Consider the following 17,340-nt stretch of genomic DNA (forward strand, 5'->3'; position numbering starts at 1 on the left):
TGAATCTCCCTCCACACTGTCACATCAGACACTCCCAGGGTCAGTGACAGACGGAATCTAAGTGCAACCATCCCAACACACACTCCCGGCGTCAGACACAGAGTGAATCTCCCTCCACACTGTCCCATCACACTCTCCCAGGGTCAGGGACAGAGTGAATCTCCCTCCACACTCTCCTAGGGTTAGACACAGAGTGAATCTCCCTCCACACTGTCCCATCACACACCCGGAGTCAGACACAGAGTGAATCTCCCTCCACACTCTCCCATCACACACTCCAGGGTTCAGACACAGAGAGAATCTCCCTCCACACCGTCCGATCACACACTCCCAGGTTCAGTGACAGACGGAATCTACGTGCAACCATCCCAAAACACACTCCCGGCGTCAGACACAGAGTGAATCTCCCTCCACACTGTCCTATCACACACTGCCTGGGTCAGAGAGAGAGAGTGAATCTCCCTCCACACACTCCCAGGGTTAGACACAGAGTGAATCTCCCTCCACACTGCCCCATCACAATCTCCCAGGGTCAGACACAGAGTGAATCTCCCTCCACACTGTCCCATCACACTCTCCCAGGGTCAGGGACAGAGTGAATCTCCCTACACACCTTCCCATCACACACTCCCGGGGTCAGACACAGAATGAATCTCTCTCCACACTGTCCCTTCACACATTCCCAGGGTCAGACACAGAGTGAATCTCCCTCCACACCGTCCCATCACACAATCCCAGGTTCAGTCACAGAGTGAATCTCCCTCCACACTGTCCTATCACACACTGCCTGGGTCAGAGAGAGAGAGTGAATCTCCCTCCACACACTCCCAGGGTTAGACACAGAGTGAATCTCCCTCCACACTGCCCCATCACAATCTCCCAGGGTCAGACACAGAGTGAATCTCCCTCCACACTGTCCCATCACACTCTCCCAGGGTCAGGGACAGAGTGAATCTCCCTACACACCTTCCCATCACACACTCCCGGGGTCAGACACAGAATGAATCTCCCTCCACACCGTCCCATCACACAATCCCAGGTTCAGTCACAGAGTGAATCTCCCTCCACACTCTCCCATCACACACTCCAGGGTTCAGACAAAGAGAGAATCTCCCTCCACACCGTCCCATCACACACTCCCAGGGTCAGACACAGAGTGAATCTCCCTCCACACTGTCCCATTACACACTCCCAGGGTCAGACACAGAGTGAATCTCCCTCCACACAGTCCCATCACACACTCCCGGGGTCAGACACAGAATGAATCTCTCTCCACACTGTCCCATCACACACTCCCGGGGTCAGACACAGAGTGAATCTCCCTCCACACACTCCCATCACACACTCCAGGGTTCAGACACAGAGAGAATCTCCCTCCACACCATCCCATCACACACTCCCAGGGTTAGGGACAGAGTGAATCTCCCTCCACACCTTCCCATCACACACTCCCGGGGTCAGACACAGAGTAAATCTCCCTCCAGACTATCCCATCACACACTCTCAGGGTTAGACACAGAGTCAATCTCCCTCCACACCGTCCCATCACACACTCCCGGGGTCAGACACAAAGTGAATCTCCCTCCACACTGTCCCATCTCATCCTCCCAGGGAGAGACACAGAGTGAATCTCCCTCCACACTGTCTGATCACACACTCCCAGAGTCAGACACAAAGTAAATCTCCCTCCACACCGTCCCATCATACACTCCCGGGGTCAGAAACAGAGTGAATCTCCCTCGACCCCGTCCCATCACACACTCCCAGGGTCAGACTCAGAGAGAAGCTCACTCCACACTCTCCCAGGGTTAGACACAGAGAGAATCTCCCTCCACACCGTCCGATCACACACTCCCAGGGTTAGGGTCAGAGTGAATCTCCCTCCACACCTTCCCATCACACACTCCCAGGGTTAGACACAGAGTCAATCTCCCTCCACACACTCCCATCACACTCTCCCAGGGTCAGGGACAGAGTGAATCTCCCTCCACACACTCCCATTACACACTCTCAGGGTCAGACACAGACTGAATCTCCCTCCACACAGTCCCATCACACACTCCCGGGGTCAGACACAGAATGAATCTCTCTCCACACTGTCCCATCACACACTCCCGGGGTCAGACACAGAATGAATCTCCCTCCATACTGTCCCATCACACGCTCCCAGGGTTAGACACAAAATGAATCTCCCATCACACACTCCTGCGGTCAGAAACACAGTGAATCTCCCTCCACACTGTCCCATCACAGACTCCCGGGGACAGTCACAGAGTGAATCTCCCTCCACACTGTCCCATCAGACACTCCCAGGGTCAGATACAGAGTGAATTTCCCTCGACCCCGTCCCATCACACACTCCCAGGGTCAGTGACAGACGGAATCTACGTGCAACCATTCCAACACACACTCCCGGCGTCAGACACAGAGTGAATCTCCCTCCACACACTCCCATCGCAAACTCCCAGGGTCAGACACAGAGTGAATCTCCCTCCACACCGTCCCATCACACAATCCCAGGGTCAGTCACAGAGTGAATCTCCCTCCACACTCTCCCATCATACACTCCCGGGGTCAGACACAGAGTGAATCTCCCTCCACACACTCCCATCACACACTCCCAGGGTTAGGGACAGAGTGAATCTCCCTCCACACCTTCCCATCACACACTCCCGGGGTCAGACACAGAGTGAATCTCCCTCCACACTGTCCCATCACACACTCCCGGGGTCAGACACAGAGTGAATCTCCCTCCACACTGTCCCATCACACACTCCCGGGGTCAGACACAGAATGAATCTCCCTCCACACTCTCCCATCACACACTCCCAGGGTCAGACACAAAATGAATCTCCCATCACACACTCCTGCGGTCAGAAACACAGTGAATCTCCCTCCACACTCTCCCATCACACACTCCAGGGTTCAGACACAGAGTGAATATCCTTCCACACTGACCCATCACATGATCCACAAATGGCAAAGCACCAACACTGACCAGAGGAGTTAATTGTTTTTTTTTTAAAACATCAAGAAGACAAAGAACAGAGCAATGATAACTTTACATAAATAACTGAACACGTCAGGTACTAGGCGAGTCTAGCTCTGGTAAAATGGTCATTAATTAGGGAGGGAGTTGATCAGCTGAGAGGGGAGGGGTTTACACTGATTACCATCTCAGCTGTGTCAGAGTGTGGGTTGGCACGTCAATCCTCATGCTAACACAAATGGATACTGTAGTAAAAGCAGTGGCAGTAGTTCAGTCAGCATCTGCAGTGAGAGAATCTGGTCTGAAGACATTAGTCCTCTGCACACAGACACTGCCTGACCTGATGAGTTTCTTCTTGAACATCATTCTCTGGTGACAGTGAGGCTGCAAGGAGGGGTCCCTGTGGAATGGAGAGGGTAGTCTAATTCTGCTCCAATATTCATTGATCTCGGCAAAAAAAAAGGATAATGGGTCTGTGCTGTTGAAAGGCAGCAACACATATTTGGGTGAGATGAGAAGTGGTCTCCCCATGGGTGAAGTGGGGGGGGGGATGAAGAAGGGTCTCACAGTGGTTAGCAGGTGGGGGGGAAAGGGGAGATGTGCTGGTGGGATTGCCCTGGACTTAGGCCTCACTCTCTCCAGCTGTGGTGTTCTGGACCTCCTCCTCCAGGATGGGAACGATGAGGTTGTCCTTGGACATCAGGTTGTACTTGATCACAAACTTGGTGAATCGGTGACACAGGAAGGTCTCATTCTGTAGTGGGGAGATAGGAGGGATGGTAATTAGAGACATCAGGCAGTACAAACCCCACCCAGCCATAGTACCACCCCTAGAACCTAGTCCCCACAGCACCACCAGCTGATCACGTTAACCCTAGGCAGTGTGACAGAAGGACAGGGCAGTGATTTGACATCCCCACACTAGAAGGAATGAGGGTAGCCCACTCGGCCTCTTACACCTAGCCCCTTTCGTGTGCTTGGCGCCACTGTCCTGCACCATAACTCTATCCCCTTTGACTTTAACCCACTGGTGGAGACATATCCACCTTGTCACCTACCCCTCAGGGTCTGAAATCTTATAGCTCTCTTCTCATCCTTCTACATACAATACAGTTTCTTTAGCTGCTTCCTCAAAACCCATTCCCTCCACTGCAGTGTGTACCATCTACAACAACAACTCTCTCCCCCACCACAAATACTCCCTCCCTTCACCACAGAACCCACTGTGGTCACTTGCCTTGCCTACTCCAAACCTCCCCACCTCTTCCCAACTTGGAAGAGAAACACCATACACTGGAGGTTCAGTGGAATTCATTGCCACAGATGGGTGTGGAGGACAAGTCATTGGGTATATTTTAAATCAGAGTTTGACAGGTTCTTGATTAGTCATAGTGGCAAAGGTTACAGGGAGAAGAGAGAAGAATGAATCAGCCATGATCAAATGGTGAAGCACTCGATGGGTCAAATGACCCAATTCTGCTCCTCTTGATGGGATCAGGCAGAATAACTGTTTGGCGCATACTAGATTGGCTGAAGGGTCTGTAGTACGCTACAGTAGAGAAACACCTCAGTTGTAGAGTGAACATACTCACAAGGTGGGGGTGTGTAAGGGAGATCTGTAAACATGCACACAGGGTGGGGAATGGATGAGGGGAGATCTATGCCTTATGGAGGTTGCCCCTTTCCACATCATCAGATTGAAATACATCGACTGTCTTGCCTGTTTAATCCAGTGCTGTGGGAGCACCCTTACCATATGACCCCCTTCCTGGCTTTCCTGAGGGACCCGTAGGGAGGGACAATAAATGCTGGTCAAATCAGACACACTAAAGTTAAAGACATTCCCCATCATCTACATAATAATGGAGCAGGTCAGAGGATATGGGGACTTCATATCCTGTCCCATCCTCTTTCCCACCAACAGCAGGGTGACTCACCTCGTAATCGTCGAAGATCTGGCGGTGGTGGAAGTAGGCGTGGGAGAAGATGCGGTAAATCCTCCGACAGACGGAGCCCAGCTTGGCCACAGAGGATTCCTTAATGCTGACTCTGTGGGGCCAAGGACAGTACTGTCAGCACTCCAGGGCAGATCACTGGGGGGGAATTTCAGAGCCGGGGATGGGCAGAGTGTGGATTATAGGAGGGAAAGACGGATCGAGTGGGAGTGGGGAGTGTGAGGCTCAGAGACAGGTAGGTAGGACAGGACCACAGCCACCAGACACACAGGGAGGGGGGGATGGAGCGTGGGGACTGTATGGGTAGTGAGTTGGGGAGTAAATGCACACACAAGGTGGCGTCGTGTAAGAGAGATCTATAAACACACACAGAATGGGGAATGGATGAGGGGAGATCTGTGAACACACACACAGAACTCCCACGTAAGACGAGCTCTCCATGGGGAGAGTATGTGAGGAATGGGGATGTGGAGCTGGGGTTTTAGGTGTCAGGGGAGGACAGAGAGTTCACACAGCCTTCCTACCTGTTGGTTCAAAGGTTAGGGTGCATGACCCTTGTCACCTGATCCTCAATACAGGGGTCAGGGACAGTGATCAGGTTCACTGATGAAAAGGGCCTCCCCGTGAGTGAAGCGGGGGGATCTCCCCGACCAACTGGAGCATGTGGGGTCAGTGTGAGAGTCCGCAGAGCCAGGGACCTACCTGCTGGGAAAATACTTGTTACTGTTGAGCAGGCAGGCAGCTCCATCCAGAGTGTGTCTCGTGTAGTCAATAGCAGGGCACTGAAAGCAGAGATCACAGTGAGTGGAGGCAAGGACAAGTGGCAGGGTAGAGTGAGGGAGAGCACAGTGAAGGGGGATGGAGGGAAGTGGGGAGGGTGGTGAAAAGGGGAAGGAGGGAGAGAGTACTGAAGGGGGGGGAGAAGGTGGGACAGAGCACTGAAGGGGGATGGGGAAGGGGAAGAGGAGAGGGAGAGAGCGATGAAGAGAAATGGAGAGCAGTGGGAGGGGAGGGCAGTGAAGGGGACAGAGGGGAGAGGCTGAGAATTGAGGTAGAGGGAAGGGAGGATTAGCAGAGAGCAGTGTAGTTGAGAGCACGGTGAAGTGGAAGGGAAGGGTGGGGAGAGGGAAAACAGTGGGTGAAAATGAGGGGGGGGGGGAAGGGTTGATGGCAATAAAATCCCTTTGCACAAATTACTTTCAGGCAGCCAGTTCCTGGTTGGGAAGGTATGTTGGAAGTTCAGAACTATGTCAGGGTTGATATAGGGTTTTGGGTAAAGCCACAGCTGCAATAAGGTGTACAGTTTTGGTCCCCTTACAATATTCTCGCCGACCAGCTGACGGGGGGGGGTGTTAAACACAACCGGAATACAGTGATACTCGAGGCAGGTTCCTTATGCCCAGTCTATTCTGCAATGTAGTTTTAGCGGCTCTCAGCACTTCTGTCCCGCTTGCCTACGTTTTTTCCGCTGAAAAAACTCAGCGGGTTTGTCTTTAAGTGCGGGGTACTTGGACTCAGGGTACCAAAGCAGTTTTGAGGGCTTCATTGCTTCATTAGACAACCTCCGTCCGTCCGCCGCCAGTCGCCTTGGCCAGGTGCAGCTGGTCGTGGGGGGGGGAGTGAGAGGACAAGATCAGGGTTGGAGGTCCCCGTGCCGGAGCCGCGGCAGTTCCAGTCCGGAGAGAGCTACTGAGCGAGGAGTGTGACAGGGCACCCGCCTGCCCCCCTTGTAGGGTCTATCGGCTGACAAAAGTTTGTTTCAGTAGATCGCAGCACGGTAGCTGCTCTGATACTTACGGAACCCTGAGCCTGAATTAGATCATCTGCGAATATTTTAACACTGGGTTCCCCACGAACATTCGGTGTGCTAAACAGGTTCAGAGGCGGTACCCATCTGTCCGTGCTCTGGGCCAGTAGCAACGGCACTTCCCGTCAGCCGCGCTCCGGGCCAGTAGCGTCGGCAGTTCTCACCGGCCGCCCGAGATGAACCAGTGATCCCTGCGCGCGAGGGTATCACTGCGTTTAGGCGACTGATGACCTCGTGTGGGTTCAAGTTCAGCAGTGGGCGAGACAGGGTATGAGAAAAGGTGCAGCTGACTCATTTTGTTTCCTCGCAGCCCGATGGTTGGGGACCACTGAATTACACTGTGTAAACACAAAGTACACTGCAGATGCTGTGGTCAAATCAACACATACAAACAAGCTGAATGAACTCAGCAGCCTGAAACATCGACTGCTCATTTCAATGGATGCTGCCCGACCTGCTGAGTTCATCCAGCAGGTTTGTACGTGTTGAATTAAAATGTGTAGTGTGGGGGAGCTACATGCATGCAGACTGGGCAGAAAAAACGGAACTAAAACCCCGCAACCAGGAAACAATCTCTCAACAGTATTTGTGTATTTATTTTTGATTTTTTTTGGGATCTACTGGGGAAGTCTCAAAGATCGACCAGTCGATCGCGATCGATGGGTTGGCGACCACTAGGATAGAGGAACTGAGTGACAGTTCCTATTGCCTCCCCATATCAACAGCTTCAGTTTACTGCATCGGGGAAATCCATCTCCACCCCAGTCTCTCCCTGTAACCACAATGTTCCCACATCCTGGTGACCTTCTCTCTCCCACATCCTGGCATTGCTGCAAGGTGGTGACTGGAACCGGAGTCGGTGCTCCATTGAGTCCTTGTGATCATCAAGTATTTCCTTACAACATGAAGGAGGCTGTTTTCGCTTATTAAGCCCCAGTCTCCTGTTCCTTCAAGGATGGGACCGTGGATTTCAGGAGGTGCCTCTGCAGGGGAGCTCGGCCAGGTTAGGAGGAAAGTTGGCGGGGGATGGAGGAGTGGTTGGGCTACTGCTCAATCATTGAGGACGTGGGTCAACCAGAGACCTGTGGGAGCACTTGTCTCAGCAAAACACTCACCCCCCCCCCCCCACCAACCTCCACCCACCCATCCCCCGGTGAGAACAGGCCTGCCCACCTCCTTCGGGGTCTTGTGTGCGGCACACAGGAAGATCCATTGCTCCGTCGCCGTCATCTGAGTGCAGGTGTCGGAGTGGCACTCGCTCTGCAGAGATGACATAAAAAGACAGGTCACATCACTGGGATACATTTGAGTGAGGGACAGAGAGGGAGAGACAGGACATATTATTGGGACATGCTGGCGGGAGACAGGGTCAAAGAAAGTGGACAGACAGAAACACGCGACATGGAGCACAGACAGACAGACACACACAAAGACACGCAGACAGAGTGAGTGTGAGATCGACAGAGACACAGAAAGAGAGACACATGCACACAGAGGGGGGAGAAGGGGGAGTGAACATGAGATGCACAGCCCTACAGATAAAGTTTAAAAAGTAGTGGATGCTCTGTCTTAGGGGAGCTCATCATCCTTGCACCTTGCTGAGGAGTTGACTTACTTGTAGTTTCACAGCCAAGTCGTTCAGTTCCAAGCAGAACTGCCTGAAATAAAATCCAAGTTTATTGTTTATTAGGTTGAGGCAAACACTCCAATGTGAACACATCATCACTATCCCATTCTTGGCATCCCTTCCGTTTAGCACCCATTTAAAAATTCTCATCAACTGTCTGGAAATACTGAATTAGCGCCATCCTGTTTCTATGACCCTCTCCAGCCCCCTCCATTATCTCTGCCCCTGTCATCAGTGGTCATTCAGCTGCATGCACACCAACCATTTATTTCTCTCCCCACTCCCCTGACACCTGCACTGGGACTGGGATGCTGAAAAGGCAAGGGACAGGGAGTGAGGGACTTGGGGTGAGGAACTGGAAGGGATGGCAAAGGGCAAGGACTAGACGAGGGCTGAGGACTGGGTGAGAGCATGGGTGAAGGGCTGGGCGAGTGTGAGAGTGAGGAACAGGTGGGACAGAAAGAGCAGGGAACAGGGGAGTGGAACTCAGTCGCTCAAATGGCCAGCACACTCCCATTGGTGCTCAGAGGCACCGCAGATGGCAGATGCTGGAACACGAAGCAACACAGGAGAATCAGGAGGAACTCACTGGACCAGGAGTTGGAATTGAACAGCAGATGTTTGTGGGCGAGACCCTTCACTCGGACTGCTGAAGAGTCCATTGCTGATGTTGCCTTACCTACTCAGTTCCTTGTATTGCTATAAGTGGATGAGATTTTAATTTAGATGCCTGGGCGCACACCAGTGGAAGTGGTGGGTCAGACTAAATCCACTTCACTACCCCTACACCCCTCCCCAACCCCCAGACTCTGCCTTGCGCCATTATGATCCCAGCAAGACCCTCACCGGAGATGCTCATATTTCCAGACGCCCTCATCCTGCCCCTCCGGTGGTTCCAGGATCTTCTCGATGTCCGATGCATCATCACGGATGCTCTGCTGGATGTACTATGGGGAGAGGGAAGGGGGTGGTTTGGAGTGGAGTGGAGAGTGGGGGAGGGAGGGGTGGGTGTGGAGTGGAGAGTTGGATGAGGGGAGGGGAAAGGGGAGAGAGAGGGAGAGAAAGGGGTTGATTCTGGGATTGAAAGGCTTACCATATCAGGAGCTCTGGGTTTGTACTCTAGAATTCAGAAATATAGGGGGGTGGGGGGGGGGGTTCTCATTGAAACCTATTGAATGTTGAAAGGCCTCGATAAAGTGGACGTATTCTAAGACCATAAGGCATAGGAGCTGAATTTGGCCATCCAGCCCATCAAGTCCACTCCACCATTTCATCATGGCTGATCCCGGATCCCATTCAACCCCATACACCTGCCTTGGCATATCCCCTTTGACTTCTACAAATTTTTATCAATGCACCATAGAAAGCATTTTATAAGGATGCATCACAGTTTGATACAGCAGCTGCTCTGCTCAGGACTGCAATAAACTGCAGAGAGTTACAGATACAGCTCAAAACACAGCCTCTCCTCCATGGACTTTGTCTGTGCTTCTTGCTGTCTCAGTAAAGCAGCCAGAATAATCAAAGACCTCACCCACCCCGGACACTCTTTCCCCCCCTCCCAACAGAAGAAATACGTACCACTAGGTTCAAAGACAGATTCTATCCCATGGTTATAAGGCTCTTAGATGGACCTCTTGTATGACTGGTTTCACTTTATTCTGCATTCTGTTATTTTTTTACCTTCTTCTACCGCAAAGCACTGTGTAACGATCTGATCTGTAGGAACAGTATGGAAGACTAGCATTTCACTCTCCTTGATACATGTGACAATAATAAACCAATTTCATTTTCTTCAAGACTCTCCTGCTGGTGGCAACATCTCCATTTCTACCTTGTAATGTCCACTTGGGACCTGAATTGGTAATTCTGTTTATTATTGTCACATGTACATACCAAGATAAAATATACAACTTGTTCTACATGATAGCCATACAGATAATTTCAAGACTCAAGTGCATTGACATAGTACAAGTGAAAAAGAATAACAGAATGCAGAATAAAGTGTTACAGTGAAAGTGCAGTATGGGCAGACAATAAGGTGCAAGGACCACAATGAAGTAGATTATGAAGTCAAGTGTGAAGATCACTGGAACAGGTTTATTATTGTCACGTACTGAGAAATGGTGAAAATCTTGCCTTTCATACTGTTCATACAGATCAAATCATTACACAGTGCATTGAGGTAGAACAAGGTAAAACAATAACAGAACATAGAGGTCAAGAGTCCATCTTAAAGAACAGTTTAACGTCCTACTAAGAGTGGAGTAGAAACTGTCCTTCAACCTGGTGGTATGTGCTTTCAGAATTTTCTATCTTCTGTTCGATGGGAGAGGGGAGAAGAAGAGAGAACGTCCGAAGCAGGTGGGTTCTTTAATGACGTTGGCAACGTTACTAAGGCAGTGGGAAGCGTAGACAGAGTCCCTAGATGGGAGGCTGGTTTCTGTGATATGCTGAACTGGGTCCACAACTCTCTGCAGACACAGGCAGAGCAGTTGTTGTACAAAGCCGTAATCCAGACAGAATGTTTTCTATGGCGCATCGATAAAAATTGGTAAGGGTTGGTGGGAAATGCTGAATTTCTTTAACCTTCTGAGGAAGTAGAGGTGTTTGTGTTATCTCTGCTGTGGTGTCCAGGACAGGCTACTGACCAACTCTTTTGTTTAACTGATATTGAGGGAAAGGTTGTTGTCTTAACACCACACCACTAGGCTATCTCCTTCCTGTACTACAATGCATTGTTATTTGATATGTGGCACACTACAGTGGTATCATCTGCAAACTTGTACATGGAGCTAAAGCAGAATCTGGCCATGTAGTCACAAGATTAGTGAGGGGTCATTTAACACTGAGGTGTGTAATGACTTCTGCTACAGACAGTGGGGGAAATCACTGGAATTCTCTGCCCCCAAGGGTTGTGGAGGCCTGATCACAGGTGTAAGTTAAATAAGAGCTTTGGGTTTACCAATGCACCCGGAACACCACCTCCACGGTGCAGTTTTCCCACTGTGCCACATTGGTCACTGGTGTTCCAATGCTCAGGAGCCTTGAACAGAGTTCAGGGCAACTCTGGACGTACTCACCTGCTGTACAGCCAGGGTGCTGTCCATCTCATCCAACGACTCATCCGGCCAGTTGTAGAAGTCCTAGAGGATGGAGTGAAGCAAAACTGTAGGTGAGGAGGCTGGCCCAGGGATCAATTGGTGGCATAGAAGCCAGCATAACACTGCTGGGGTTCAATTCCGCCACTGTCTGTAAGGGGTTTGTGACTGCGTGGGTTTCCTCCCACATTCCAAAGATGTATGATGTATGAATTAGGGTTAGTACATTGTGGGAATGCTATGTTGGCATGAACCCAGAGGAGGAGTGAGCAGAGGTATTAATGGAGAGCAAAAGAGATGTGAAGGAGGATGTGGGGTGGGGTGGGGTGGGGTGGGGGGGGAGCTCCAACTGGAGAGGTTGGGAATACTAAGCACAAGGAGAGGGATGCAGGCAGGACAACATAACTGGGGTATGGTAATGAGGGCATGAGGGAGTTACTGGAGGGATCAACTGAGTGAGGGTGTAGGGATGATGTGGATGAGGTCAGGGGTGTAGTGATGAGAGTAGGAAAATAGTGAATGGGGAAGTGATGGGGTGATGGTCATGGGGTAATAGGATGATGAGGGGCAATGGCAACAAGGGGGTGGGATTATAGAGGAGCAAATGTGGTGAAGTTGAGGAGGGATGATGGTGACAGGTGTAATTGGAGGGGGTGAAGGTGGGATGGGAGTTTGTAAGGGTGGGACTGAAAGGGGGAAGGTGATGGGGATGGAGGAACTGACGTTATGGGGTTGAGAAGGGGTGATGGTGACGGGAGCGATAAGGGGTTCAGAGAGGTGGGAGCAATTGGAGAAGTGGGGAGATGATGATGGTGAAGAGAGTGATGAGGAAGATAAATGGGGAGACGAAGGTAAGGGTCCGAGGGTGTGTGATGGACTGTCCTCACATCCAATCGGTAGGGCGTCATCCCTAAACCGACGAATGGCGAGCGGAGGGTGGGAACATCCTGTGGCGACCCAACCAATCAGCGCGAAACCGGGGCCCCATGCCCTGAATTAGGGCGGGCACCCTCGGACTCCTCTCACTGGGTCTCTTTCTCCCTTTCCCTCCCTCCTCAGATCCTGAGCGGGGATCACTCGCCGCTTAGCACATCCGACTATTCCCCCAGCTCCTCACCTGGGCTTTAGTGCCCGGCCTGTTTCTCCTCAGCAAGACGGTGGCCGCCATCCCGAGCGGCGCCCAGCTTCCCCTGAACCCGGATGTAATTAAAGGCGCCTCCTTCCTTCCCGGCGACGGTGCCGACACAAATTAAGTCGTTATATACTCCTAAAGGGAAGTGCACTGGCAGCGAAGAAAGTTGCGCCTTTGCGCCCCCAAGCGTTAGTTAGCGCACGAATCGTGGGTAGAGTAGCAATTTAATTCCCCTGCACCTCACATTCACTTCTCCCTCCAGCTGATCCTCACCATTGTTCCACTTCATCCTCATCTCCCCCCAGCTCTTCCTCACCTTAAATGAGTGTAATTACGATGGTTGAGGGACAGTAACTATTCTTGAACCTGGTGGTGCATATCCTGGGGCTCTTGTACCTCCTACCTGACAGCAGCAGTGAGAAAAGAACATAGCCTGGGTGGTGAGAACATAAGAACATAAGAAATAGGAGTAGGAGTAGGCCATCTGGCCCATCGAGCTCCATCTACTTGCCTTTTCCCCATAACCCTTAATTCCCCTACTATGTAAAAATATATCTAACTGTATCTTGAATATATTTAGTGAAGCAGCCTCAACTGCTTCCCTGGGCAGAGAATTCCACAGATTCACCACTCTCTGGGGAAAAACAGTTTCTCCTCATCTCCATCCTAAATCTTCTTCCCTGAATCTTGGATGTAAAGGAGGCTGCACTGGGAGCTCCCGATACAATGTATTGGTTTTATTCTTGTCACATGTACTCAGGTATAGTGAAAAAAAATGTTTCCATAATGTTTTACTCTGGGGAGACTTGGGATTAGTGTAAATGGTCAGTGTGTACTCAGTGGGAGATCCTGTTTCTCTACTGTGTGATCCTGGGGAGATGGCCATAGAGTATACTCACTAGGTGAAGATCCTATTCCTAGTTGTGTGATCCTGGGAATTCTGGACACTAATGTTAGGCGGAGCAAGATCTGTCCTATCTTCATTGAATATAAGTCTAAGTCTAAGTCTATTAAAGGGTGACTGGGCTGTCTGGCTTTTTGCTCCAACAATCCCTGCAAAATCTGCTCATGTAATATGTTACAGGGTAGCATGATGGGCTTTTAACTATTATTCCAGCCCTCCCCTGCCCCACTCCCCAAATTGCTGCCTATGACCCTATGCAGATTGGGGGAGGGTCTGCTTTGTTGATCACTATCACTCTGTCCATCATAAAAGGCAGGATCTCCAGATGGATACCCATTTCAATTCAACTTTCCTTTCACATTCTGACATGTCACCTCATGGTTTCCTCTACTGTCACGATGAAGCAATACTCAGGTTCGAGGATCAACACCTCATATTCCACCTGATGGCAAGAGTATCGATTTCTACAACTTTTGGTCATTTCTCCACCTCCTTCCTTGTTTCACTTTCTATTCCCCATTCTTGTTTCCCTCTCATCCCTTCTCCTCATCTGTCCATCACCTCAATCTGGTGTCCCTCCTCCTCCTTCCCTTTCTCCTGTGGTCCACTCACCTCTCTTATCAGATTCCTTCCTCAACCTTTTATCTCATCCACCTCTCACCTCCTAGCTTCTCACTTCATTCCCCTTCCCCACCCACCCACCTTCCCCCTCATCTGCCAGCTTGTACCTCTTCCCCTCCACCCATCCTCTTATTCTGGCTTCTGCTCTCCTCCTTTCCAGATGAAGGGTCTTGGCCCAAAGCATTGACTGTTTCTCTTTTCCATGGACGCTCAAGCAATGTGTGATGCTCTGAATTTCCAGCATCTGAAAACCTTTTGTGTTTATGAAATTACCAATTGTCACCCTCTGTGTGTCAAATTCTTGCCTCTGAATCTCTATAGAAAAATCTGGACTGATATTGCTTGAGTTAGCCAAGATATCCAAGATATCAAGGATATCAAGGACACAACACACCACCTCGGCTGGGGCTTGAACTAATGACCTTCAGATTACTAGTCCAATGCCTTAACCACTTGGCCACACACCGGCTGCTCTTTTGGAAGTTTACTGTATGCATATTGACCACTAGACTTCCTTAGCATCTTAAATATCTGAATTAGAAATATCTTTTTCTTTTAAATTCTGTGGCAAAGGTCAACTGAGTGGAATAGTGCATATTAACACTGTGGACTGGTTGTGGCACTTGGTCTTCACATAATCAATTTCTGCACAATGCTTGATGCTGCTGCTCCCAAAGGTGGTCTTTAGGAGAGGGCTATGTTGGGTATGGTATTCCTTCCTTTCTATAGACATTTATGTATTATGACCCAGTGGATACCATTCACTTCCATATTGGAATTGGTTTATTACTGTCACACGTACTGAGATACAGTGGAAAACAAAAACAGAATGCAGAATAAAGTGTCACAGTTACAGGGAAAGTGCAGTACAGGCACACTCTATGGAGAGGAATCAATGGCAAATGTTTCAGGCCCAGATGCTTCATCAGGACTGGAAAGAAAGGGAGCAGAAGCCGGAATAACGTGGGGGCAGGGGAAGGAGGACAAGTTGGCAGGTAATGGGTGAGACTTACACACTGTCCATTCAGATCAGAGCATCACACAGTGCACTCAGGTAGAACAAGGTAAAACAATAACATAATGCAGAATAAAGTGTCACAGTTACAGGGAAAGTACAGTGCAAGTAAACAATAAAGTGCAAGGTCATAATCAGGTAGATTGTGAGATCAAGAGTCAATCTTATCATACTAGGGAACCATTCAATAGTCTGATAACAGCGGGGTAGAATCTGTCCCTGAGCCTAGTGGAACGTGCTTTCAGGCTTTTGTATCTTCTACCCGATGGGATGGGGGAGGAGAGAGAACGTCCGGGGTGGGAGGGGTCTCTGATTATTCTTGCTGCTTTATAGAATAGTGAGAAGTGTGGTCAGAGTCCATGGAGGGGAGGCTGGTTTTCATGATGTGCTGAGCTGTGTCCACAACTCTCTGCAGTCACGGGCAGAGCAGTTGCTGTACCAAACTGTGATCTTGATAGGATGCTGTCTGTGGTGCATTGATATTGGTGAGGGTCAATGGAGACATGCCAAATTCCTTTAGCCTCCTGAGGCATTGGTGAGCTTTCTTGCCCTGGTGTCTATGTGTTTGGACAAGGATGAATATTGGTGATGTTCACTCCTAGGAATTCGAAGCTCCCAACCCTCTCATCCTCAACACTATTGATGTAGGCAAGAGTTTGTGCGCCGTCAATACCCCCTTTCCTGAATTCAATGCCTAACTCTTTAGTTTTGCTGATATTGAGGAAAAGTTTGTTGTCATGACACCATTTTGGATTTCCAGAGAAACACAACATGGTTCAGGGTATCATCATGGCAGAGGAGTGGGTTTGAGAGTACCTGGCACCGGATGAGCAGGCTCCTGTCAAAGTCAAAGTGGAGTTTATTGTCACCTGTATTCAGGTGCAGTGAAAAACTCACTTGCAGCAGCACCAATCCTCATCAAGGGATCAGAAGTGGAGAGAGTGAACAGTTTCAAGTTCCTGGGTGTTAAGATCTCTGAGGATCTAACCTGGTCCCAACATATCGATGTAGTTATAAAGAAGACAACACAGCGGCTATACTTTATTAGGAGTTTGAAGAGATTTGGCATGTCAACAAATACACTCAAAAACTTCTACTGTTGTACCGCGGAGAGCATTCTGACAGGCTGCATCACTGTCTGGTATGGAGGGGCTACTGTACAGGACCAAAAGTAGCTGCAGAAGGTTGTAAATCTAGTTAGCTACATCTTGGGCACCAGCCTACAAAGTACCCAGGACATCTTTCAGGAGTGATGTTTCAGAAAGGCAGCGTCCATTATTAAGAACCTCTAGCACCCAGGGCATGCCCTTTTCTCACTGTTACCATCAGGTAGGAGGTACAGAAGCCTGAAGGCACACACTCAGTGATTCAGGAACAGCTTCTTCCCCTCTGCCATCTGATTCCTAAATGGACATTGAATCTTTGGACATGGCCTCACTTTTTAAATATATAGTATTTCTGTTTTTGCATGTTTTAAAAATGTATTCAATATATGTAATTGATTTACTTGTTTATTTATTATTATTTATTTTATTTATTTTTTTCTCTCTGTTATATTACGGTATGTATTGCATTGAACTGCTGCTGCTAAGTTTAACAAATTTCATGTCACATTCCGGTGATAATAAACCTGATTCTGATTCTGAGTGTCCCTTTAAATTAGAGGCCGCTGAATATTTCCAGCAGTTGTCTCAATACTTTACCAAGGTCATTACTTCAGCATCTGAGGAGAACAATGGCTTATGATGTAAATCCTTTAACTTTAACAGGAATTACACAGATGATGGTTTCATTGCAAACTGAAGATTTTAGACCTATAAAATACATAATTTCGAGTTCAATTAAACCAGGGTCAAACCAGTGAAGCAAATGAGTAACAGACTAGCCCAGTCCACTCCATTGATGTTGTGCTATCCCTCAAGGACATTCATTTAATTCCTAATTATTTCAGGATATTAGCATGAATTATATAATACACTTGTTAATGCATTGAAATGAGACAATGGAATTATGTCTCACTTTATTGTATTATTTAAGCCGTATAAAGTCAAAGTTTTTATGTAATATATTTGGAAACGTTATATTCTGTATTAATATATTTAAGTATGATTGTAAGTAGTCAGATTAACTGCATTTTTTTCATTGCTTTGCTTTATACACTGCATAAGAGTGTCTTAAAATATGTGTCA

The 17,340-nt window shown here is 49.1% G+C and overlaps 1 protein-coding gene across 1 annotated transcript; it reads right to left on the reverse strand.

Moving 5' to 3' along the window:
* Positions 1-3,001: 3,001 nt before the first annotated feature.
* Positions 3,002-12,747, reverse strand: mob4 (MOB family member 4, phocein). Its single transcript, XM_059956293.1, has 8 exons — positions 12,597-12,747; positions 11,462-11,524; positions 9,225-9,325; positions 8,367-8,409; positions 7,925-8,011; positions 5,647-5,726; positions 4,927-5,038; positions 3,002-3,743 (listed from the first exon to the last, which is right to left on the reverse strand). The coding sequence occupies exons 1-8, from the start codon at positions 12,645-12,647 to the stop codon at positions 3,612-3,614; spliced, it is 669 nt and encodes a 222-aa protein (XP_059812276.1). The 5' UTR covers positions 12,648-12,747; the 3' UTR covers positions 3,002-3,611.
* Between the last annotated feature and the right edge of the window lie 4,593 nt (positions 12,748-17,340).

The sequence above is a fragment of the Hypanus sabinus genome, chromosome X1 (genome assembly GCF_030144855.1).
Source record: "Hypanus sabinus isolate sHypSab1 chromosome X1, sHypSab1.hap1, whole genome shotgun sequence".
Taxonomy (NCBI): Eukaryota; Metazoa; Chordata; class Chondrichthyes; order Myliobatiformes; family Dasyatidae; genus Hypanus; species Hypanus sabinus.